The sequence below is a fragment of the Rhinolophus ferrumequinum genome, chromosome 12 (genome assembly GCF_004115265.2).
Source record: "Rhinolophus ferrumequinum isolate MPI-CBG mRhiFer1 chromosome 12, mRhiFer1_v1.p, whole genome shotgun sequence".
Classification (NCBI taxonomy): Eukaryota; Metazoa; Chordata; class Mammalia; order Chiroptera; family Rhinolophidae; genus Rhinolophus; species Rhinolophus ferrumequinum.
The window spans coordinates 38,164,432-38,191,710 of NC_046295.1; the positions used below are offsets into that span (position 1 = coordinate 38,164,432).

At 34.2% G+C, this 27,279-nt stretch overlaps 1 protein-coding gene across 2 annotated transcripts in view; it reads left to right on the top strand.

The window, feature by feature from the left end:
• C12H9orf85 (chromosome 12 C9orf85 homolog) overlaps positions 1-27,279 on the top strand; it is a 43,273-nt gene that overhangs the window by 6,627 nt on the left and 9,367 nt on the right. The window contains exons 1-2 of one of the 2 annotated variants that reach the window (XM_033122206.1): positions 8,337-8,450; positions 20,256-20,362. In XM_033122206.1, coding sequence (XP_032978097.1) covers positions 8,352-8,450; positions 20,256-20,362 — 206 coding nt within the window. In that variant the 5' untranslated portion in view covers positions 8,337-8,351. Of the gene's footprint in view, positions 1-8,336; positions 8,451-20,255; positions 20,363-27,279 lie in introns of those variants that run through there. The other variant, XM_033122205.1, reaches the window with a different exon arrangement.

The following is a 27,279-nucleotide window of genomic DNA, read 5'->3' on the forward strand; positions in this document are numbered from 1 at the left end:
TCTTTTCGAAAATGATATTTATTAGTAGATATAGAAAAACATCCTGATGGATCATCTTACTTGTTTAAATATACAGCTTCATATAATATTTCTTTGGGCACAAAAAATTGTTGTGATCTGATTTCCCAGCAGTGATTAATTTGGTCCTGTAGGATTTTTGGCTTCTAAAAAATGTCAAGAGTAGATTTGAATTTCCCCGTAGTTTTGAAGCTGATTATTTCAACCTCAGTCCTAATTGTCTTCCAATTTATCTGCTTTTTCATGTGGTTGAGAGACTTTTTAGAACTTTATGGTAGACATTTTGTTAGATATTTTATCAAGTTTATTTAGTTGGAAGAGTTGAGTTTAAATTCTAAAGTTAATGTAATTATTCAAATGGTCCATTTGGAAGTTGTATTTTTGTTTTTTGTTTTTGCTTTGGCAGAGTAAATGTCATTAAAAGATTTCTCGTAGGTGATGGAACAATGTATGTATAATAATTTTCAGTGATGGTCCATCAGCAGTAGAATTCTATGGTAACTTTATTATAATAATCAGATCTTGGGTTTGAAGGTCATTTGGTGTTGTAGGCCATTGACAATATCATGCACGTGAAATATCAAATTAAGCTAGGGATTATTTTAAATGCTTTATTGTTCTAGGAAGATTTGTATAGTACTAAATGCTCAGCCTTCTCTTATCATGTGGCTAACTTGTTTGTTTTGAAATTACTCATTTCACTGAAGTCATCAATTTGAGTAATATATTTGACATGTTGTGCATTTGTATATGTGAATGTTCTGTATACCATCATTAGGCTTTATCATAAGACATTACAGTAATGTGATGTCATGTTTCCTGCAAGCTTGAATGCTTGTAGGACATGATGCTAGATCTAGTTTTTAATAAAGTTAAGATAGTCATGTGGGATAAATTATCATCTATATAAAAGAATATTATGATTACTTTTACATATGTGAGGCTGTTGCTTTAATTTAAACTCTATTATTGAACCATGGGCAATTTTTTGACCCTTATAGGATGACTTCAAGGTCAGCTGTTCCCTAGTATATTTCAATTAAAAATTCCCTGAGTTACTGTGACAGTTAACTCTAATCTGAAGGCTTCTCTAGGGACATCTTTATTCAGGCCTTCTTTTTGCTATCTAGTAAGAAAAGTAAGTCAGATTTTACTAAGGCTTCTAATTCAAAACAGCTGACATTTATCTTTCTGTTTTCCCCAAATTTCAGTGAAATAATAGAAGAAAAAATAAAATTACAATTATTAGAAAACTGAAAAAAAAAAGAACGTTAAGGAAATGTAAGGTATAAAATAGATAGGGTTAGACTGACACAGCTGAACAGTTTATGAATCTGTAATACAATATAGATGGAAGTCATAGATGATGCCAGAATTAATAAGATCTGCACCAATCCTTTGCATAAGTGGCTTTCTCTAACAGTTGCCCTCAAGATAAAGTAAAAAGAACTCTCTAAAGTGGGGAAATGCCATGACCGACAAAGGCAGAACAATATTGCTGATCATTTTTGGTCTCAGAGCTTAACAAAGAACCTCTTACACTTGGAAGAACATGCTTCTCATGCCTGCAAAGCAAAAGCTATCAAGCTGTTAACTTTGATTGTATTATCCAGAGCCAGGGATTATATCTCAGTTCATTTCCAGAGCAATCGCGAATCTCTATTCTGCTTTAGTCATTCTTTCTATTTTTGATATTACTTATTCTATACCAGTACTACCTGGAAGAACTTTCTGTGATGATGGATATATTCTATATCAATCAGTGCTACCCACTATGGTAGCTACTACCACATGTACTAGCTGAGCATTTGAAATGTGGCCTGTGCAACTAAAGAACTGAATTTTAATTTTATTATTTCAATTTAAATAGGCACATGTGGATAGTGGATACCATATTATATATATATATATATATATATATATATATATATATATATATATATATGCAGATCTAGGCTCTCATTTATAAATATCAGCAGACTACTAAAAAGCACTAAAGTCTTTATGAAAACCAAAACCATGAGATGTACAACTGGAAACCCTACGTCCCATGCCCATTTAATGGAGGTAATATAAGACACAGAAGAGAATTTGAAAAAAGTATAATTGGTATCCATCCTTAGTGATTCAAAAAGCTCTCCATATCCATAAAACAAGGATAGATTGCTGTTAAAAAAAAGTCTGTGACATTTCTTAAAAACTACAACTGTGGTTATAGAAATGTAAAGTAAACATCTGAATAGGATGGCTGAATGGCGGTATGGACCAGAGTAAAGACTACCTTAGGAATTTGGGAGCTCAAGCCAATGGATGAGTCTAAAACCTAGTCTTAACAGGCCAAAGTGATAACAATGATGAAATGAAATTTGCGTTATGGAAGACTGAGCTAGGAAAGGCTAAAGGAGATCCAGAAGGCAAGAAAGGTGAGGAGAAATGATAAAAAGTAAAGAAAGCCCAAAGTTTACAAAGTTGCAGGAAATCTCAGGCCTTCATATAGAAGGGTTTTAGACAGATGGTGAATGTTTTAAACTCCAATGATCAGAAATCCGTAACAGATTCCAGAGAGGGAAAAAAGAGATTAGCCATAAAGCAGCTATAATCCTGTAGGCATCAGACTTCTCATCTACAGCTTGTAGAAAATAGGGCAAGGTCTGCTGTAAAGTGCTGTAAAGGAAGTATTTTTAATTTAGAGGAATTTTTATTTTGTTTCGCTTTTTTTAGAGCTAAGCTATGGCTCAGATATCAGGGCAAAAGAATCATCCAGACTAAAAGTTTGTCCAAAAAGTCTGTATATATTTAGGGAAATACTCCTGAATATAAGAAGATACGTGGTGAAAGAAACAGTGGCAAACCTAGAAGCTAGTAAATCTGAGTTAATGTTAAATAATCGTTGACAATATGGCAGTAAAAGTTAATGCTGTTATTATATGTGAATCATAAAATAGAAGGGGTAAATTTTTTTGGAAGACAAAAATCTAGACCCATAGTTCCACAGTTCAACCAAACCTGGGAATTAAAAATAAAAGCAAGCAAAAGGTCTTGTTTGGGTGGTGGAGAAACTACAGAAAATAAAAATCAGTATCAGCATCGAAGTTTTAAAGTCTGCATGCCTCTTATTTGCTCGGTATCTGTGGTAGGCACACAGCGATGAAAGTAAGACCTCGTTCTAGCCTGCATGCTGTTATAGTCTAGCTGGGGAGAGAGGACCAATGTACAAGAAGTAATAGTGGGCAAATTAGTACATTTACCAAGATCATCTTACAATGGAAAAAGGCTTTTGATTTAAAATAGCTGAATTAAGAGTTTGAAATGTATTTTTAGTTCAGTAAAGTAAAAACAATTGAACTGCGATATTATTCATGTAATCTAGCATTAGAAACAGGATTTCTCTCTAGAAGCAGTGATCCAAATCATCTTATTCTCTCTTCATTATCAAGTCATATACATTTCAGGAAAGGCCGAAACACAGTGGCCTATGTGAATATCTGTACATAATCTCTCCTGCTTCTGTTTGTGGATGAACCTATTTCTAGTTTTAATATGTGATTAGAAGAGGTACAGGAAAACATGAAGGAAGATGAGTTGCTGTTGTTTTAAATTAAGCTTGTGTATCACTTGTGTAGCAATGGTCTTTGAAAACATAAAATGCCTTTCCCATTCTGAGACACCTTTGCGAATTAACCATAATTAATAGAGATGCTAGATCCATGACTCCTTCGCTTTGTGCCCCTTGGTTAGGGCTGAAGGAAACTATAGGTTTTGAATCAGCCTGGACCTGTGCTGACTGCCCCTCAGTCCACGTCCTTCTGAAAATCCAGTTTGAGGAAGCCCAGTTTGAAAAAAATAATCTCTTATTTTAAACACCATTTTGACTAACAGATACTCCTTGCCTTCCACGTTGACTCAATGCCCATTATTTTTGTCTCTCCAACTAGGTTTGAAGCACTGTGCTTCATACGGTGGGCAGGGACTCTGCATCATACATCCTCAGAACCCTCGAAATGCCTAGGGCAGTGTGAGTACATAGTAACTCACACTTTTTCAAATTGTTCCTCTAGACAGAAGAGCGATAGCCATGATACATGCTGTATTTAATTCTCACCCCTGACACATTTTATAGTTTGACATATTGGAAGGAGTCCTAAGCTTGGAGTCGGGGCACCACCAGGAGTAGACCCTTCAGACTCCTGCTGTGGTTGCTGAGCCACTTTCTCTATCACCATGAGTGAGTTGTATCAACTCTATAAATCAGAATAAAAGTAAACAACAATACAACTTCCTTCCACACAAGGGTGATGTGAGAATAAAATCCGAAGCATTATAGGACAAATTCAGATTTTGAAAAAAGTCTGTAGAAATAAAATGTAGTAGTATTTTGTTACAGGTGATTTGCATTTGTCATTCAGGATATACCTTAATTTTATCCCTTTTTATGTTCTTGTCATCCAAAAAACATCTGTGTTTTCCTTTTAAGAAAATTCTCTGAACTGAAGTTAAGGAAGTCACATGTGAATACTGAACTCTAAATGAGTCAGGGCACAAGCCTAATGTTTTCCTGATGTGACTTGACTCCTGAATCAGTTGTCAACATCAATAGGTTATTCTTAAGACATATTAATATGACCAAAACAAGGCCATTTTTGAAGAAGTTAAATAGCTTCAGTATCATAATTATTCTTATACTCATATACCTGCCTCCAAGCAAATGACTTACAATGTTGACTTATTTTAAAAAGATAAAATCATTTGCTTTGTGGCTATTACCAATTGGTGGTAATGGTTGAAAGAGGTAAATCCATAAATTCCTAAAATATGCTATTAGGAGGAAATGAACATTCTCCTTTTTTTTTTTTAACCTTGTTAAACAATGGTCAGTCAGTAGTTTGTCTCTTTTAAGATCACTCACTTGGGGCATACCATACCGGTTGGACAAGATCTCAAAATGTGACTAACTTCTAATGAGTGCTTATAAAAACATGTGTGCTGCCTCATGACACTACGCAATTGCTGCTTGAGCTTTTCGCATTCCAGCTGAATTATATGTAGTTAGCACATGAGGCTCACCACTTAGTGACTATTTATTGTCTAGGTCTCAGTGTATTAAAAGTCTGTGAAGAACATAACAGAAAAGTAAATCCTCTTTTAGAACATTACTTAACAAAGATAATTTTTCTTTCCTAAGTGAATTTTTCTAACTCTGGAATTTTGTCTTGTGCTTTTTAAACAAATAGTGTCATAATACTGCAAGGTTGCTTTAGGCACAAGCCAGCAGGTTTGGCCCTATTTGCAAAACAATTAATGTAGGAGTGTTAGAATTTGAGTCAAAACACAGTACAAATTGAAATGTGTACTTTGCAAAATAGTGTGCTTTTTTTTTTCTTTCAATATTTAGAAAACCTTGAAAGCTATAGGGAAACACTTTCTACTTGTAACTTTAATAGAATGCCCTAAACTAAGAGGCACCTTTTTATGGGTTCTGCCTCTGCTCCTGATTAATTGTGTGACCTCAAGCAAATCTCTTAATTCTCTAAGCCTCGAGTTTCTCATCTGCAAAATGAAGATAATTATGCCTGCCCCCAGCCGCAGGAATGTTCTAAGAATAGCAGCAAGAAGAATTTTTATAAAGGTTTGGGTATGTGGTTTGTAGATTTATGATAGCAGTCTTTTGTCTAAAAATTATTTAGTTTGTTTTATTTTTATAATGAAAACCAAAAAAGATTTTGTAATAAACCATGTAAACAACTAACTCTTTCCTAAGCATGCTTTTGTCTAGACACCTGGCCAAAGTACAGACATGTCCCATGTATGTGAAATGACTCAAGGACATGAGTAAGCAAAAGAACATTGACCAGGAACTGTCAGCAACCAAGCAGAGAGTTAAATGACAAGTATAGTAAAAGATCTCTTGAGAATATAGAAACACGTCTTTTCGCTCTGTCTCCTTTAGTTTTGACACAGACTTCTTTTGGGAGAGAAAGTTTCAGGATCTGTCTTCTCTGTCCTTCCCTACTCCTGTTAATTAATATATACTATTTTCTGTATTTGGGGATAAGAGTAACATGGGAATGTGAATAGTAGAGACTGAAGCAAAGGTTGAGAATCACTCATCTAGCGATTACCCACATTTCCCAGGGTGTTCCTAATTTTAGATTCCCTAATTGGGATTTGGTCTGACATTTGATCTCATAACTAAGGCAGGGTTAAAACATAGGGAAGAGCAAAGAAGAAATAACTTCCGAGTTTTCAGTGTGTTTAGATTTGGCTGAAATTCCAGAAATGGGAATGAAGACCAGAAACTGCTGATAGTAAATTCCATTTTCCTTTGACCACAAGGAAGTGAGAGTAGCAAACAGATGGTTTCTATACAGTGCCGTACCAATGTGAACCATGTCTACATTAGGGACTTTAGACATACAGAGTTTGAAAATCTAGGATAAATTATATTTTGGGGTGATGTTTTTTAATGTAAAATTTTGGAAAATCTTCTTAAATTAGCATGCAAATAGTCTCGTTGTAACACTATATATTTCAGAGTTTTCTGTAAGTCACTTGGTTGGAAATCAGAATGCATCTTCCCAGAATGCATCATCAGACTGAGATTTAGTTTAGAAAACAGACAGTATGGAATAGTGGGGCAGAATAATGGAATTTGGAGTCAGGGCGTGGTCTTGAACCCTGGTTTTATTTCTTTGTAGATAAGTAATCACAGGCAGATTATTAAACCTGTTTGGATTTGTTCATCTGTAAAAAGGGAATATTGTTTATCCCCCAAAGAGTTACGAGGAAATGATATAATTAACTGTGAATATTGATTTTTAAGCAGAAGATACTATATAAATTTTATTTATTATTTCTTACGCTAACCGGTGGTGTTTCAACTATAATAATTGTAACTTTCTTTGTAAGGAAAAGCATATCACCTTAATAATAGTACTCTCAGTAGCAGAGGTGAGGTAGGAAACATTCTTTTCTCTAGACATGTCCACTTGGTAATTACCTAGGGTAGTGGTTCTTAAACTTTTCATGCTTAGGGATCATCTGGAAAGCTTGTATAAAATGCAGAATCTCAGTTGCCAGAAATTTTCAATCAGTAGATGTTGGGGTTCAATCCAGGAATCATCATTCTAAACAAGCCTCACAGGCGATTCTAACATATAATAAATACATGGTCCTCCTACCACACGAGAAACTACTCTCTAATTACCTCCCCCTATTTGATAACTCTGGTCTGCATGACTGACTTCCCAAGGATTGTACTGTCTCGTTTTCTACATTTACGTCTATCTTGGGCAGGTGGAATGGGGAGAGGATTGTTGTCCTAGAAGCCCACCCTGTCTGAGCTCTGTCTCGCTCCAGAGCTTTTCCCCCTCCCATAACCTTAACCACAGGTTCTCAAAGTGTGGTCCGTGCCACAGAAACTCCTGAGTTACAGAATCACAGTCTCAGGGAGTGGGGCCTGGAAATCTGGTTTCTAATATGCTTTCCAATTGCGTTTTGTGTATCCAAGAGTTTGAGAACTGGCTTAAAAGTCAGTCTTCGCCAGAGTCGTGTTTTGACCCAACTGTACTAGTCATCTGTTCTCTAACCACTTACAGAATCTAGATAATTTCTTCATCTTTATTATCTCCCATGTCTGTGCCCATCTCTCTATGCCCACTGTCACAGCCAAATGAGTGCTTTCTTATATAGCATTTGTAGATTACTACAGCAACTTCCTTACCGATCCTTGTACTTCCCTCTAGTACTGCCTTTAATTGCTGCTTAGGATCATATCCATTCAGGTCCCTTCCCTGTTTGAGTTTAAATTCTTTAGCTTGGCAAACAAGTTCTCTTATAATTCAGCTCATTCCTCCCCTTCTTCTCACACCCTGTTGTTCAGCTGTTGCTCACTGCTTGCAGTTTCCCAAAAGGGCCATATACTTTATCGTGCTTCCATGAGCCCTTCCCTGCACGTTGGCATTTGGGCTTTGGTAGCTACACGACTATCGCAAAGCACTCTTTGTTTATCTCTGTCATATAATTTCCACACTGCCTGCTTACTAGTTCAAGGGCAAGGACCTTATCTTTTTTTTTTTAAACCTGTATTCCTAGTATCTAATATGTACCTGGTCATAGTAGGTGCTTTATATGTATTTTTTGAATTGAATGAGATTGGAAGCAGTACATGGGATCTTAGGCAATTGCTTGGAAGGCAAAGCTGGAATTTGAATGAAGAATTAAACTTCAACACACAAATACAGAACAAAAGGAGATGCATTGTAGGCAGAGCAGACTTAGGAGGAGACAGAGTATAGTTTCTGTACTATCAGGCTTGTTTACTTAGCAGTGCTTGAATGGATAGGGAAGAGAAACAGGTGATAGGACCAGAAAAGAAAGTCGAGATCAAATTGTGGAGAGTTCTGAGTATCAGTGTTGGGAGCGCCTCCATGAATGTAAGTATCTGACCGGTGGAGGGATGTAGACAGATGTCTGTTAAAACATGACTGTTGACAGCTTGGTCTCCCTTTCTCTACCTTCTTTACTCTCTAATCCATTTTCCATTTGAGGGGACTACTTCAGTAATGCAGATCAGAAATGAGCCCCTGATACAAGGAAGTAGGGGGATATAAAGTAGAAGACAAAGTTGGGGACATTGTGGAAAAATTGATTTTGTCAGTGTTGGCCGTTTGGTAAAAAAAGGGAGAAGTCAAAGATGACCTGAGATTTTGTACCTGAACCTACAAGACTTTTTAAAGATGAAGTTTGGGACAAAGGAGGAACAGATTTTATTGCTAAGATAGTGATTGCTATGTAGCCTGTGAATTTGAGGTGTTTCAAGGAGTTCCTTCCGTGAGGAGGAAAATGGATATCCCACATGCAATCTGAGACATCAGGACCTCAAAGAGACAGTAGGACTGGGGACATAGTTTTGGATGTAATCCTCATTGAGCTCATTGCTTAGGCTATAGTTACAGGTTCAGTTGACCAAAAGTAAATAGTGTGAAAAGAAAGGAGCACTGAACAGGTACCTAGATGGAAGAGAGAAACAGAGACAGAGTGAGGGAGTGAGTGAGTTGATGATTAAAAAAATATTGAGGAATGGGTATTTTTAAGGGGTAAGCAGAGGAAGAAATATTAGCAAACGCTCTTGAGAAGGAGCAAATGGAGTTGGGTACAATCCTATTTTGTAAGGTGAGGCTTTTTTCAGAAAAGACAAATTATTCCTAGATAAAACCATTGACATTTTTGCCACTTACAGCAAAATTCTGAGGAGCAAAGCTTACTTCGTAAAGAACTGCTCTGACAATGAAGCTGTTTATTTCCATTTAGAAAAGTTGTTCTTGTGTTACTTATTTACTAAAAATGTCCTATAGTTAATAATGAAGATGGCACAAAGATAATTAAAAACACATTATCTTAAAGTACTTAGTGCCAATGTTTTAATTGTTGAAATGCAAAATTTCCCTTGTCAGGAGATTATTACTTCTCTGTTCTGCTTATAATATGTTTTTAGCTTGCATTGTGGGTCCTTCCATAAAAACATTTTTTTTTAACATTCATAATTATGCCTTTTAGAACAAAATGGAGAGAATTAAAAACTTTCACACCAGAATGTTGTTTGTTCCAACTCTCCACATCTTTTAAAGATGTCATTGGTTTATCAATGCAATATTTTGGTTCTTACAATCCTACAGAAATTGTTGTTGTTGTTGTTAAAATACACAGTACCAACTTATGTTAATTTTTCTTTGAAAACAAATGAGTGAAATACACTTTTGAAAAAAAAAATTGCTTTCTTAATAGATTTCCCTACTGCCAGAAGAAGATATTGCTGCAGCATGTTTCTGCCTGTAGGCAGGTGTGGCTCCATTTAAGTGTCTGTTTGTATTAAGTTTGTCATTGAAAATCTGGGTAGTTTGCTTGAGTGATGAAATAAATCAGTAGGTACTTTGGGTAGTTTCTGTATAAACCCTCTCTGTATAATTGCAACCAAACACAATAGCTCTACCCGCTTACTGAGAGAATAGTCCCTCTGTTTGGGATGATCAGAACTCATTTTATATTCAGTCTTTGGATGAAAATGCAATTGTTTATTTTCGCAGATGTTGCCTATTAAAGATGCCAGTAATAACAAAAAAGTGAGAGAGGGAATCAAATACTAATTCTTGACTAGAAAAAACTTACGTTGTAAGTATATTAAACAAGAAGAGCATTTAAGTATTTATAATATATATTTTCACTTTTCTGCTTGGTATTGGTGTTTTTATGGACGTCAGATGAATATAGAGTGAATTGGAGGAAAATTGAGTAGACTTCAGGGAAGAAAATTGTTTCTGTAGAAATAGACCTTCTTGATGCCTTACGTAGCTTTTAATTAGAGTTTTATACAGTAAAAGAATCAAATATTGATAACAAATATTTATGTATTTGATGTATGTATATATGTATATCAAGTATTTTATTTGTTTATTTTTATTGGTTTTACTTATTTAATCACAGTTTGTCCCATCTTAAAGGGGAAGTTCCTATTCTGATTTAAAAATTTTCTTTCTCAAAGAGAGGGTTTACAACATTTTGATTCCACAATTTAAATGCTACATTTTCAAATCCCAATAACCCACTTCCCCCAATAAAAACAGTTTTAGAGAACTGTAATCAGATATTAAATTGAGAGTAGGTGGCATGTGGAAACTGAATTATAAAAGATTGGATTCCACCATTTATGGAACTGGGAGGTTAGTCTGATTAGTATCTTTGTATCAGTTTCTTGCTTCCTAATTCTGATTTTAACCAGCAATATTTTACTGTTTTAAACCTTTGGGTATGTCCAATATTTTAGAACACTGGGGTAATACTTTGCTTAAACGAGACTTGGACTGGATTTGTTGTGAAAAATTCTTTATGATGTTGACAGCTAATCTCTAATTAGCTACATTAAACAGATGTGGTTTCCTAAAAAGAAACAAGCCTATAGTAACTTCGGTTTTATATTTTTCCTTAAATGACAATAAAACCAATTTTACTACTAGAACTCACTTCAAAAGTATTTCTGAACTATTTATATGACTGGTTCATTTTGTGAAATAACAAAATACATTAAAAATAGTAAGACTCAGTAACTTATCCAAATAAGGTATTTCTGAGAGTACGTAATAGACTTTTAAACTATTACTTCTTATATTAAAAAAGAGTTTGTAGGTTTGAAAGTTTTAAGTGAATAGAACTCAGGATTGATATTCTGGATCATATAGTAGTGGTGTTCTATCTATAGTAAGTGTGATATTAAGTTGCTTATAGCAGGAATATTTTTTTAAAAATTTTTGAAAAGGAAAATGGCAGTGTCTTCTGTTTTTTTTTAAATTTTAACTGTCTGGATAAAAAAGCAAAGCTACTTGTTATAGACAATATTAGGAAACATTTGCTTTATCCAAATAATACATAGTTGATTGATGAAAGGGACAATTATTATGTACAGAAAAATGCAAATTTTTGTATGTATGCTTAAAATGCTGTAAAGTGTAGAATATCAGTGATGACACTTGTTTTTTATCTGTATTTTTATAAACTTTCTATAATGTGAACGTATATATTTAAATTCTCATTGTTTTAAATCTGTAAAGTTATTTTTCATCTACAAAAATAAGTTATTGTCATAAGCAAATCATACAATATAATATACCATTGTTAGTACACAGTGGAAATAAAGAAAGGGAAAGAAATAAAGTAAGTGCTCGGAGATGAACAAAGTTTACAGACTATTGGACAGAATACAAAAGAGATTTCTATATGAAGTTTGAACTCTGTCCTCTTCCCTGCCCAATTCGTATTTATCCACTATAAAGTTCATTTTCCTAAACGTGTTCTGTAAATGTGATCAAACCAAAGGCTAGCTATAGCTATAAGAAATTAAGCTCCATCTAGTTAGGATAATTATTTTTTCTGTGTTTGTGACAAAACACTTTTAAATGGATTTTTTAAATGGATTTTTAAGCACTTAAAAATGTGGATTTGGGCTTATTGTACATGATTTTTTAATATTAGAGTGTTCTTCTAAGGAATATAAAATCTTTACTACTGTTTTAAGTCTTTAATTTTATCCATGCACATGAATGCTCTAGCAACTGAGGTAGACACCAAAATGAGACAAAGACATTATAAGAAAATAAAAACAATTATGGACCAGTATCTCTCATTGTACTTAGACACAAAAATCAACAACAAAATATTAGCATTTTGTATTCACCAATAAATAAAAAGGAAACTACATCACAGACAAGTGGGGTTTATCCCAGGAATGCAATGTTCGTGGATTGGAATAGTCAATATTGTTAAAATGTCAGTTCTCCCTCAAATTTATTTATAGTTTCAATGTAATTCTAATCACAGCCACAGCAGGCTTTCTTGTTGAAATCAACAAGCTGATTCCAAAATGTATACAGAAATGCAAAGGAACTAGAATAACCGAAACAATTTTGAAAAAGAACCGAGTTGGACGCACAGTACTGATTTCAAAACCTTACAGCCACAGTAATCTAGACTGGGTGGTACTGGTGAGAGAGTAGATGCGTAGTTTAATGTGACAGAATACTGAGTTCAGAAATAGACCCACAGCTACTTAATTTTTGACAAGTTAAGCACAATTCAATAGTCTGGAACTTGGACATCCGCATATAATTTAAAAAGAACTTCTATCAGTATTTTGTACCATGTAAAAAGTTAACTCAAAATGGACCATAGACTAAAAACTAAAATTACTGAACTTCCCGAAGAAATCGTAGGTAAACATCTTGATTCTTCAAACATTTCTTAGAATTGACACAAAAAGCATGGTCCATAAAAGAAATAATTGAAAAAGTGTTCTTCGTTGAAATTAAAAAGATCTCCTCTTAGAAAAACACTGAAAATAATGAAAATAAAAGTACAGATTGGGAAAATATATTTGCAAACCATATATCAGTAAAGGCCTAGAGAACCCTCATGTTGATAATAAGAAAAGGAACAACCCAATTTAAAAAACGGCCAAAATATTTAAATAGACCCTTCACTAAAGAAAATACACGTTGGCAAGTAAGCACATGAAAAGGTGTTCAACATTATTAGGGAGATGCAAATTAAAACCATAATGAGACAATACTACACACCTATTTGAATGGCTAAAATAAAAATAGTTACAATTTCAAGCACTGGAAAGGGTGCAGAAAAAGTGGATCTTCATACATGGCTAGTGGGAATACAAAATGATACAGCCACTTTGAAAATCTATTAGTTTCTTACAAAATTAAGCATAAAATCATCATGTAACCCAACAATACCATTTGTAGAAACTAACTCAAGAGAAAAAAGATCTGCCCAATGTTAAGATGTCAGTTCTTGTATGCAAATATTTATTAGCACCCCAAATTAGAAACAATTCACATGCCCTTCAAATGGTAAATGAATAAACATTAGAGCAGGAATACCATTCACCAATAAAAAGAAATGAGCTCCTCAAATAGTTATATACTTTATCATTCCATTTATATTACATTGTGTGGAAAAGGCAAAGCGATAGGAGCAGATTAAGAAGTCAGTGTTGCCTTGGGGAGTAGTAGAGGGGTTGACAACAAGGGCATGAGGGAACTTTTTTATAGTGATGGAAATGTTCTGTGTTTTGGTTGACAGACTCATAGAACTGTGCACCTAAACGGAGTGAATTTTACTGTATATAGATTATACCTCAAAACTGATTTCATCTGGAAACCTTTTAAAAATAATTATTGTAGAAAGAATGATAGAGTTAACATTTAAAATGATTTATTCAGGCAAAGGATATTGAATGGATGCTAAAACCATGAAGTAAAATATTATTGTGGAATAGTACATTGACACGACCCCATAGATTATTGCTGATCTTTATAATTTGAAGAGATCTGGGCAGTCACCACCTTAATAAATTAACCAAGTGATCCGTCACAGTTTGCATTGCTGACTAGGTGAGAACTGGGCATTTTGAGCCTCCTACTTGGAGTAATATAAATTTCACAGCAGCAGCATGGATGAACTATTCTTGTCAAAAAATATTAAACCTGGATCTAAATCGAGCCTTTAAACCTAACTTCCACTTGATGGAAATATAGGAGACAAAGCAATGAGTTAAATTACACCATTAGAAAACAATCAGACAAATCCAGAATGTGGGATATTCTTGAAGACAGTTTGCCTGGTATTTTCAAAACCATCAGTGTAATAGATGAGACCCTTCTAGATAAAAAGAGAACAAACAGTACTTAAATACTGCTTTAGTGGTTGGGGGGAGCAGTTGAGGAAATGTCAGTGTAGACTGGCTATAATCAATGACGTGAGAGTTATTTTTCATTTCTCTGAGGTGTGGTAACAGTATTGTTGTTAAGTTGGAAAAGTCTATTTCTAGGGTATATATGATTGCTAGGTGAAGTGTCTTGATGTCTGCAACTTATTTTATGAGATGTGATCACAAAATAAGGTGAATGTTTAAATTAAAAAAAAAATTATTACAGTAAAAGACACATTGCCATGAATCCCACTCAAAATATTCCCTTTCACTTCGAACATACTTATCCCATCATTCTTGCCACTTTCTGAAGCAGCTCTGGAAGTCCTCTTTCGTGAGTCTTCAGTTGTGCTGTCATGGCTGCCTCGATGTCCTGAATCAATTCAGAATGTTTTCTTTTCATGGTCATTTTGACTTTGGGGAAGAGCCAGAAGTCGTATGGTACCAGATCTGGTGAATAAGATGGATGATGTTTCTATTTGGCAGAAATTGCCATATACGAGAAGCGATATGTGACACAGAGCATTGTCATGATAGAGGATGAAGTAAAGACACTCACGAAAGAGAATTTCCAGTACTCATTCAGAAAGTGGCAAGAATGATGAGATAAATGTGTTTGAAGTGGGAGGGTGGGCAGTATTTTGAGGGGAATTAATGGCAATGTGTCTTTTACTGTAGTAATTTTTTTTTAATTTAAACATTCACTGTATCTTTTGATCGCACCTCATAAGTGTGCACACATGAAAAGCAAATAGGTAAAATGTTAACAGTTGTCTCTAGACAGTGTGTATCTGGCTATGCGTTTGTATTATTTTAACTTTTTTCTGCACATTTGAAAATTTTCGTAATAGAAGTGAATGTGTTAGAACTCAGTTAAGTACTATTTATTGAAGATGGCCTTATGCTATGCAGTGCATTCCAGTAGACCCTGTGGACATCAGGAATATTATGTTTTGCTGGCTGCTGGAAAGCTCACATCTCACTTGTGGCCCATCTTTAGCAAGTGCACTTCCCAGCAGCACTCCTGACTGCTTCCTAATTTTCCCTACCTACCCTCATTTCCCCCGCAATCTGATTCCCTCATCTATTTGTTCTTTTTTGCTTATATTTGTTTTGTAAGGTACTTTATGCCCAACAATGTGCTAGCCATATTAAAAGGATTTAAAATAATGTAGTTTATGAATTGAAAGTCACAACCTCTAAAAGACAGATTTTCACAGTATTATTATTAGTCATATAAATTCTTACACTCAAATCCAAAGATCCTTTGTCCTCTAACCAAATTTATACTAAGGGACTGTTACTAGAAAATTCAGAAAGACACATGATTAAATATAATTAAAGACTATTTAATCTTTTTTTAAATACCTTATTTTTGTGGGAAGGGATAATGCAGGGGAAAGAACAAGGGGATTCCAAGGAAATGGATTGTCAACAATAGTTAGAATTGGCATTTTCCTCGAGAACTTCATTTTTTAAAGCTTTTTTTTCTTCTTTTCTATTAATGAAAGGAGGTAAAATATGCCATTGCTTTACTTTTAGCATTTCTGAAGTAATTGTGATGTACGAAAAGTCCTAGTGAAAGATTATATTAGTTGCTCTTGAATGGTAATCAAATTTCTTTCCCCCCCACAATAGTATTGTTCTTCTGTTAAATTGTACTTTATATTTTATTAAGTATTTTTCAGCATCAGCATGTTGATACAGATGTTATGTTTACAACTTGCTCTTGTTGTCTTCTTGGGAGTTGGAGTCTTCACCCAGTTTCTTTTTGGGATGGCTGTATTATATTACCAAGCATGCATTGTCTCACAGCAGAATGTTTAAAGCAGGCGTAACAATGTTTACCATAAAATATGTTGTATGAATTAATGATATCTAAGACATTTTTAAGACTTCACGTATATACTAAGTAGGAGTGTCTTTTGATATACCTTAAGTTTATTCTACCTTTTTAAAAAAAATATTCACTTGGTAAAGTTTTCTTCTTTTTCCTAAGTTCAGTGGAATCTGACACTGGAGATTTTTCCTTTAAAAATCTGTAAGGAAGCTTGTTAAATGATCTTTAAAGGTTTTTGTCTTTACAAAACTTAAGTTTTGATTTTATATTTGGACATGCTTAAATCTTAACCTTAGTAGCCTATGCTTTTCTACCATGAGGAATATTCCAAAATTAATTGCCAAAACAGGGTTAGCTGTAAACAGTATAGGTTTACAGTGAGGTAGGATTGAGTGCCATCTCCTTTGCCCCAGGCAGAATAATTCCTAGAACAAGGACTTTCATCATTGCTCACGTTACTGGAATTCACATTTTATAGTTTGCCAAAATACAGTAAAATAAGGTGTACAGTTTTCTTTCTTTCTGCAACTGTTTTTAAGTGAAGGAAGGTACCACTCTCATTCTTACTGTCATTCATTTCTTAACGTGAAAATCAAGTTTAATTTTGTAGTAGTGCCTGTTAACCATGCGAGCTCTGTACACCTCCATTTACACACTGCTTCACACATCGCTCACAGGACAAGTTCCCACAAAGACCTGTTTTGTTCTGCTGTTGATCCACCCTAAATAAACCCGTTTCAAAACTATGTGCAGCTTTGTAAATCAAGATGAACTAGTCAGAAATTGGATACAGAAACAAAAGAGAAACCAAATAATGCTTCTTAGTGAACAAGCAGTGTTATATATAATAAAATTGCAGGTAATGAGATGTTCTGCATTCTAAGAATATTCTAATTAGAACGGTTATATCGTATTCATATTGTAATCATAGGTCAAGTCATTAGCTTGTTCCCTTTATTAGAGTTATGAAAATATATAATTAATGCTTTTAGTAAGATATTCTAGGCAACAGAGGGCAGTGAGAACAAATGATGAAATGTGAACTTCAGTTCTGAGTATTTCTTAGTAAGCCTACCTAGTATGAGATAACTAAGTACCAAGGTTGATAAGAACAGGAATTGGATGTTAGTCACAGATTTCCTTCTTTTCTGGCAACAGTTAGCAGACCACTGTAAGAGGGACTTACAGTGGCATGCAGAGTTTATTTTCCCTGGGACTCTCCATCTAGGTCAAGAAAAAAAGGAATACTTATACACAATTCATAAGTAACAGAATTACGTTTTTCACCATAGAGTTAAATTCAAATATAATGTATCCAACAGCCTAATTTATGATCTTTGAAAATACCCTTGAAATATTTCTCTTTGAATAAATGGTTTGTCAGGTTATTTTGCCTTCTTGTTTAGAACTTTAAAGAAACCAAGCACTATTCAAAAGTTTTGTTTCAGGTGATCTCTAACATTGTGCTTTTAACTGGGTATCAAATAACCCTCCAAAGAATCTGCATCTTTTGTGATACTTTTCTTTTTCCTCTTGAGAAATGAAAAAAGGGAACAAAGGAAGCAAAGAAAACTTAAAATGTCCTATACTCATTATAACGACAATAGGTAAAGACCCACAGGCAAGTAAGTTAGAGAATTCTCAGAGTACTTAGTGAAAATATTTAATTTACGTCCTGAATCAAATGAATATGCTATAAAATATAAAACTATTGTGGAGAACAAATGGCACATTTAAATATTTCCTATCCTACTTAATTCCCAACACATTTTGGGAAAAAAATCATAATAAAAAAGATTTCTTACCCTCTCATAAAGCCCTTTTCCCCATGACAGATACTTATGTGCACATATTTATTTTCTGTTTTGAAGAAACATTAGCAAGGTAACTTTACTAAAACTGTATTCTTTACATGCAAGTACAAAAGGATTGAATTAAATAATTAAATGCCTTCTTAGTTGCAGCTGCTTCTCCCTGGCTCTCCTTTCTCAAGTTTCATGGCCTTTGCCTTCCCCCACAGAGTGACAGACCAGTTCAGGACGGTCTCATTTCTAAGTTTGAGTTCTCATTTCTCAAAGGTAAGATTTGAATTGTCGAAAGAGTAGTGTTAAAATATGAATTACTAGTTCTTTATTATTACATTTTTATTGAGGTATAACTTACATACAGTCAAATGCACATATATAAACTGTACAGTTTGATTTTTAACATGTACGCATCAGAATCAGCAGTGAGGACTTTTTCAAAATACTCCTTCCAGGAGATTGAAAACTTTATTAGATGATTCTTAGCTGCACCAGTTAAGAATTTTTGCTTTTGTAAAGAACTAAGTTGAGTAATTTATGTAAAAATATCATAAAATGTTACACACATTAAAGTTAGGTTACTGTTTTTTTAAAAAACAAATTTCTCATGTGGCTTTTTGTGTGTGTAATATCATTTAAAAAATTTTTTTAAATGTTTTATTTTTCAATTACAGTTGCCATACAATATTGTATTAGTTTCAGATGTATAACACAGTGGCTAGACATTTACATAACTTACTAAGTGATCACCTCGATAGATCTCGTACCCATCTAACATCATACATAGCGATTACAATGTTATTGACTATATTTCTTATGCTATACTTTACATCCCCATGACTATTTTGTAACTACCAATTTGTACTTCTTAATCCCTTGTCCTTTTTCACCCATCCCCCAAATCCACTCTTATCTGACAACCCTCAAAATGTTCTCTGTATCTATGAGTTTGTTTTTGTTTTGTTTGTTTATTTTGTTCTTTATATTTCACATATAAGTGAAATCATGTGACATTTGCCTTTCTCTATCTGACTTACTCCACTCAGCACAATACCCTCCAGGTCCACCCATATTGTTGGCAAGACTTCATTCTTTTTCATGGCTAAGTAATGTTCCAATGTATATGTTTACCACCTCTCCTCCTCCTCCTCCGCCTCCTCCTCCTCCTCCTCGTTCTCCTCTTCCTCCTCCTCTTCCCCCTCCCCCTCTCCTCCCCCTCCTCCTTTTTCCAGGATCCATCAGCTCCAAGTCAAGTAGTTGTTTCAATCTAGTTGTGGAGGGTGCAACTCACAGTGGCCCATGCGAGATCAAACCAGCAACCTTGTTGTTAAGAGCACCGCGCTCTAACCAACTGAGCTAATGGGCCGCCCTCTCACCTCTTCTTTATTCATTAATCCATTGATAGACACCCAGGCTGCCTCCATATCTTGGCTATAGTAAATAATGCTGCAATGAGCGTATGGATGCACATGTCTCTTTGCAGTAGTGTTTTGGGTTTTTTTGGATAAATACTCAGTGGTGGGATTACTGGGTCCTTCTTGGTCTCTTTACAGCCTTTGTTTTAAAGTCTACTTTGTTTGATATAAGAATTGCTACTCCAGCTTTTTTATTTTTCATTTCAATTTTCATGAAATATCTTTTTTCATCCCTTTACTTTCAGTTTGTGTGTGCCTTTCTATCTGAAGTGAGTCTCTTGGGGAGCATATGTAAGGCTCATTTTCTTATCCATCCATCCATCCACCCACCTTATGTCTTTTGATTAGAACATTTAATCCATTTACATTGAAAGTAATTATTGGTAGATACATAGTTACCTCCATTTTATTATTCATATTTTTTATCTTTTTTCCTTCTTCTTAAAGAAGTCCCTTTAACATTTCTTATAATACTGGTTTGGTGGTGATGAACTCCTTTAGCTCTTTGTCGTCTGGGACGCTCTTTGTCCTTTGATTCTAAACGATAGCTTTGCTGGAGAGAGTAATCTTGGTTGTAAGTCCTTGCTTTTCATCACTTTGAATATTTTCTGCCAATCCTTTCTGGCCTGCAAAGTTTCTGTTGAGAAATCAGCTGACAGTTTTATGGGAGCTCCCGTTTAGGCCTTCTTCTATATATCCTTAGTTGTAGGACTTTTATTTAGCTAGACTTCAGGTGATTCTTGATGGTTATTCTGTAGTTTAGTTGTCATTTTGATGTGGTCATGAGAGGATGCAAGAACAGCGTTTACCTACTCTGCCGCTTGTGCCTCTCATGTGCCTTTTTCATGAGGTTTGCAAAGCTGGTTCACAGGTGAAATTCTCAATTTGTTTTTCTGTTTGCTTTTAAGAAAATTAATGCAAAACTTCATGATGGAGTATGTCAGCGCTGTAAAGAAGTTCTTGAATGGCGTGTAAAGTACAGCAAGTACAAACCATTATCAAAGCCTAAAAAATGGTGAGTCAAGTTTCTTTCCAGTATTATATGTATCATAATTTATTATTTCATTCCCCCATTTTGAAAATTGTATCTTAATAAATATTAAGGTAAAGAGAGAAAAAATTCCATTCTCTCATGTAGATTTTCATCTTACATGCCAAATTCTGCTTTGTGAAGGTCAATAGAGTGAAAAAGTGGATTCATCATTCCCTATCCCATTCTTCCATAAATAAATAATGCACTGTTTTTACAGAATTTTGTTCGTAAAAGGTGGGTTAGGGCAGAGAGGAAGAAGTTTGTTTTGCAAAAGTCTACTCCCACTGATGAGGCAATAATACAAGTATAAGTGGACACTTGGGTCTACGTTGCTCAAGCATTAGTACGCCGTAATCAGAAGTGTCCGGACGCTGCTGGTAATCACTCTGAGGACTTCTTGTAATTGCAGAAGTCAAACATTACGTGTATTCTTCTTTTGTTATTGGTATATATTGAGTATTACAATTTTAATACAGTTTTCCTTTCTTAAAATGTGTATACATTTTTTTGGCACCCTCTGTATATACAATGGAATATTATTTAGCCTTAAAAAGGAGGGGGATTCTGCCACCTGCTACAATATGGATGAATCTTTACGATATTATGCTTGTTGAAATAAGCAGTCACAAAAAGGCAAATACTGTATGATTCCATGTATATGATGTTATCTAAATTCATAGCAACAGAAAGTAGAATGGTGGTTACTAAGGGCCAGTGGGAAGGATCAAGGGGAATTGTTTAATGGGTACAGAGTTTCAAACTTATGAGATGAAAGAGTTCTGGAGATCTGTTGTACAACAATGTGAAGGTACTTAACACTACTGAACTGCACACCTTAAAATGGTTAAGATGGTAAAGTTAATGTTATTTTTTTATCACCACCGCAAAAGTAGATGATAGATAGATAGATAGATTTAAAAAATGGGATTGGTCTATAAAAGATTATCTTGAAGGTCTTATTCAGCTAATTTGATTAGAAAAAACTTTGTAGTAGAGTGTGCACATGGTGATCCATGAACATTAATCAGTGTAGCCTATTGAAAAGATTTTCTACATGCTTTGAATATACATTTAATAAAGAGAAAACAAGACTGAGAATTTTGGGTTCGTGGTTGAATATCTATACTTAAGATGGGTTGATCATTATTTTTTTGTTGTTCTTTTATCAAAAAAGGTAAACATTGTTATATACTATAACATTCTCAGTATCCTCCATGTTTATCAGCATATGACAATAAACTATATAGTTTCACCTCTTTAGTTATTCACTTCAGCTCCACCATTTATTATAATAGGCTGAGTCTCTGATGGTTAATCAGTTATGTGAGAATCATGTCACACATTCCAGGAGTATTAAAATGTCCTAGAGTGGAGTTTTAGTCACAGGTTACTCTTCTCATCATATTGTAGTGTATGGTGACAGTTAACTCTGGCTTTATTCTTGTCCAGAAACTTGGTCTTTAATATTTAAAGGTAAAAGTGGAGTTTTTGTTATTCTCATCAATTGTTCACCAGTGCATGAAGCCTACTTTTTGACATTAATATTGATTGACACAGCAAGCTTTGATTTAAAATTGCCTCCCCTAAAGTGTAATGATTTCAATTTTCTCTTTTCTTCTCTAAAGTACTCTTGGTCAGGGGTGAATATTTTGTACTCTTTTAAGAATATTTCTAATCAAATCTACTGAAGTAAGAAAAGGTAGTGCAACCCCTCTATTTATTTTCAAACATATCATTTATGGACACAGGGAAGTGAATTGTAACTTCTACTCCAAGTTCTTGGAATTTGGGGATATTTTTCCTTAAAAGCATTTTCTAAGTAGCATATGAGATGTAATTAGTGTAGTTTCAAAATCTTTCTATGTTAGTACAGATTACTTAGGGCCACTGGAGGAAATGTGACTTTATGGGACTCTGTCAATGTGGAGTTTCTATTATTTGTACACCAAGGGTGGAGTAGCACAGAGCACTGTTTACGAAAGCACCTAGTCATCTCGTATGGGCGAGTATTACAAGTGGAGCTGAATTATGATAAAGGTTATAGTGTAATAATATAACCAGGAAATGAAGGCACTGCCAGAGAACTTGTGGCAGAGTAAAATAAACCTTTTACTACTAGTAAGTACTAGAAATATAACAATAGTTCGTTTCCCTATTGGTATTTCTTGTCTAGATTACTGGTTCTTAAAACTTTGTTCTCAGAACCCTTTTACACTCTTAAAAATTATTGAGGACCCCAGAGAGCTTGGTTTATTATATGGGTTATATCTATTGATATTTATTGTATTATACATATGAAAACAGACATTTTTAAAATAATTATTTAATAAATAATATGAATATAAATAACATGCCAATTAAGTGTTAGTATTAATAATGTTTTATGAAAAATAACTTTTGAAACAAATACTAATGAGACAAATGGCATTGTTTTACATGTTTACAAATTTCTTTAGTGTCTGGCTAGTAGAAGGAAAAGGAAAGTAAGTATTAATAGGAGTAAATGTAAACTTTAGTAGCCTTTTCCAGATAATTGTAGAAATTCATCTTTGATACTATATCAAATCTCAGCAAGTGGCAATTTCCTAAAGATTACAGGAGTTATGATGTAGTATCTGAAACTACATCAATGAACACTTTATGCTGTTACACTAAATTGGTCTTTCTTATACTTTGAATGGATCTTTCACTTATGGATGATTTTGTAACATCGTGCATTTGCTCATTTGGAAAACACTAGTTCACTGACTTATACAGATCTTCCAAATGTTGATATGTTTTATGACACAATATAAAAAAATGTTAGTATCACAATGATGTCACTAAAGTGTATGTGGAATTTTTATTTTTATTTTTTAGCTATGAGTTCGTGGAGGTGACGAATACAGTGATAACTAGTACAATTAGGTGCCACTGTCTTTGTTCATGCTAAGGTGCCAGTACTTTTATATTCATTATAAGAATGAGACTCAAAGAAGTTAAAGTGACTTTCAAAGATTATATAGCAAGGACATGTCTAAGCTAGGCTAGAATCTAGGTCTTCTGTTCCCAAATCAGTGCTATTTTCAACATACAATTTTCTAGTATTTACAATGGTCCATTGAAAACTTAAATTTTTGTCCCTGATTTTTATCTTTAAATATGGTAACATTTTTTAAAAGTGTACTTACTGTCTCCTTTGTTAGTAAACATGGTCTATAGGTGTGACCTGTGTTTTTATTTGACCCCCGTTTCCACTACAGTGACTAGTTGTGGCATAGGAATAGTCAAGGTTGTTCAATTATTCCTAGGAATTATATTCCACGAAGAAATGAAGGCAAAGCCATCATTATTTTAACAGGTCTGACGTTTTCTTAGCAATATACTCATAAACTTTTCAAAATATATCCATTTTCAAGGAAAATTAGGTAAAGTTTTTATTTAGATGAATTTATAGTTTTTCCTTACTATGCATTTTGGAAAAAAAGACACTCAGGAGTGATTAAATAATTTACAGTTATTTTAAAAGATGTTTTGGTATATTTCACAAGTTTTATGACAACTTGGAATGCATATCTCATGTCATCACAATAATATCTAAAGCATTCCATCCTTAAGATCAGGATTCTTTGGCTAGATAAATGTATTACTCAGGGGAAAAAAATTCAGAAATTCAATTACCTTCAGACTTCTCACTTTACCCCCAATTAGGATGTAAAGCATGGATTAAGAATTTTGAAAGAGAAGGCACACAAAGGTCCCACTCTGTGACAGAGAAACTGGAAGGCTGTAATGTTGAAAAATTTTTATAGCTTACATTTGTACACATTTATAAAAAGGAAACGAGTCATTTAAAAATGTGTTTGTATCTCCTTATAAATAGGTATATTTATATTCACAAAGGTACTAGCCTAATAAAACTGTTTTTCAGAATGAATTTAAATTTGAAAAGAGCATAATTGCTTTCAGTGATAAAATTCTTTCTCTTCTCGGAATTGGCCATTACAGTCTCAACCAGCAACAGAATACTGGAAATCCCCCATATGGCAGTACTACTTTGATCTGGTTAAGATTTCTCAAGTGGTAGTGTGCATAAGAGTATCTTGAAGAGTTTGTTTAACTGGCAGATTCTTGGGACCTATCCCCAAGATTTGATTACAAGTGGCGCCATAAATCCGCATTTTAATAAACTGTGTAGGTGTTGAGCCAGTGTTAAGAGTCACTGTTTTGGGGACTAGTTGGGCTAGAGAATGTAGAATCTGTGATCTTTTGACTTCAAATTCCAAAATGATATCCCATTTTTAAACCTATTTTACATGTAAATTTTATCTTTAACAGTTGCATAAATATAGTTTTATCCCTTAATTGGCAATTTTGAATACTTAAGGGATTGATTTACCCCAGGAGTTCCTGGTATGAAACTATATAAATATATATATACATATATGAGAGAGAGAGAAATACTCTAATTTTCTTGAAGCCTTAGAGGAACCTAACCAAGACAGACTTTTTAAAATTATTTTAAAGCTTTAAAAAGTTATAGCCAAAAAACACTGAAAATTTTCCTAATGCATTTGGAGTATTATAACTTTATATGTGTTCTAATGATATACATTTTTTAAATCTATTTTTTATTGCAGAGTAATTAAGTAAAGCTGTTTGGAAAGTCAAAACACTAACATACCAAATAAGTTAACAGAAATTCTTTAATAAATATTTTAACTTAGGTTGTAATTCAAAGAGGTTTTTTTTTTTTTAATTCTAATTATTTTTCCAAGTCAAGTCTCTTAAGGGTATAATTTACATATAGTAAAATTCACCCTTTGTAGTGTACAGTGTTAAAAACAAAATTCAACTTACTGCATTTTAAAGATGTTATTAGTTTTATTCAACATCATGAATCAGGCAGCATCTAATCTAGCAGATAGAAAGGCGCTCCAAGGAGCTGTACAAAATGAGACTGTTTTAGGAAGAAGAGAGTGGGAATAAGTTAGAGAAAAAAGCTGGTTGGTTATTGCAAAATCACTTTTCTTTAAGCGATATCAGGGATTTATCAGGCAGATTACCAAGTTTAGTGCTGATTAGGCGATTCCTGATTTTGACTAGTTTAAATTCCATTTCTGGGGGAGCCAAAATTGACATTAAATCTCTGGTGACTTGGGGCTTAGCATAAGTGAATCCATTTGGGCCTGTTGTTTTTAATAACAGTTTTATAAGTTTTGACAATGCGTACAGACATAAGACTGACACCACAATTAAAATATAGGGACATTTCCATTACCCCAAAACGTTCCTTCATGCCACTTTATAGTCACTCCTCCCCAAGTCCCAATTCCTGGCAGACACTGATCTGTTTTCTTTCCCTATACTTTTACCTTTTCCAGAATATCCTATATGTGAAATAATATAGTATGTAGTCTTTTCTGGCGACTTCTTAACCTGGCGTAGTGGATGTGAGATTCATCCCTGTTGTGTAGATGACTAGTTAGGTCCATTTTATTGATGAGTAGTTAAGTATTCTATTGTAAGGATGTACCAGTAGTAGTTCATTCATTCACCAGTTGGTGGACATTTGGGTTTTGCTAGTTGATGATTCGGAATTACACTGCCACGACATTTTTGTGTACAGAATTGTGTGGGAACATGTTTTAATTTCTCTTGAATAAATACCTAGCACTGAGATTGGTGGGTTGTATGTTAAGAATGGTATGTTTATAAGAAACTGTCAAACTGTTTCCCAAAGTGGCTGTACCATTTGCATTTTCACCAGTAGTATATGAGAGTTGCAGATATTTTAGCTGTAAGTGAGGAACTGTATATATCTCATTGTGATTTAAATTTGCACTTCTCTGATGATCAGTGATGTTAAGCATCTTTTCATGCACTCATTTTGCATCCTTATTTCTTCTTTGGAAAAATTCTGTTCATATCTTTAGCTATTATTTTTATTGAGTTATTTTATTTACTTATTACTGAGTTTTGAAAGTTTTTCATATATTGTGGGTAGAAATCTTTTATCAGATGTTGTTTTGCAAATATTTTCTGCCAGCCTTTGACCTTTTTATTCTCCTAGTACTGTCTCCTGACTGGGAGAAATTTTTTATTTTGAAGATCAGGATTTATTGGTCATAGTTTTGTTGTTGTAGCTAAGGAATCTTTGTCTAGCCTAGGGCCACCAATATTTTCTCCTGTGCTTTCTTCTAGAAGTTGTATAATTCTTGGTTTTACATTTGAATTTATGATTCATTTCTTTTTAATTTTGTGGTTCTCCAGTTGTTCCAGAATCATTTGTCGAAATATTATCCTTTTTCCATTGAATTCCCTTTATACTGTGTTGGAAATCAATTGATGATATATGTCTCGGTTTATTTCTGGAGTTTATCTCATTGACCCACAAGGTCTGACAATTAAGTTCGTGAACTTGCCATCGTGCGCTTACATTGGCAGCACTGTACAAACAGCTCAGTAAGGTTTCGTAACCTTTGTATATGAGTGTCTCACAGCTGTGTTCATGTGGAGGTGTGACGGTGTCGTGCTGAGTGGTGTTCATTATTGTTGTTGCGTGTTTTTGTGTGTCATCGTGAGAATATCTGAGCTTGAATTATGAGGTCTGACAGCTAAGTTTGCGAACTCATCCTAGAAAAAGTGCTACATACCTCATAGCTGAATATCACTACGGTCACCTTCGAAGTACTCCCCTTGGGAAGTTGTGCACCAACGCCAGTGCCTAGTCCACCCTTCAAAGCAATTTTGGAACTTTTTCTGAAATAGCCATCCGAGCTGTCGTATTACCCTTCATGTCCTGAATGTCATCAAAATGTCTTTCTTTCAGTATTTCCTTTATCTTTGGGTAAAGAAAGAAGCCATTGGGATCAAGTGAGTAGAGAGGGTGTTCCAATAGTTATTTGTTTACTGGCTAA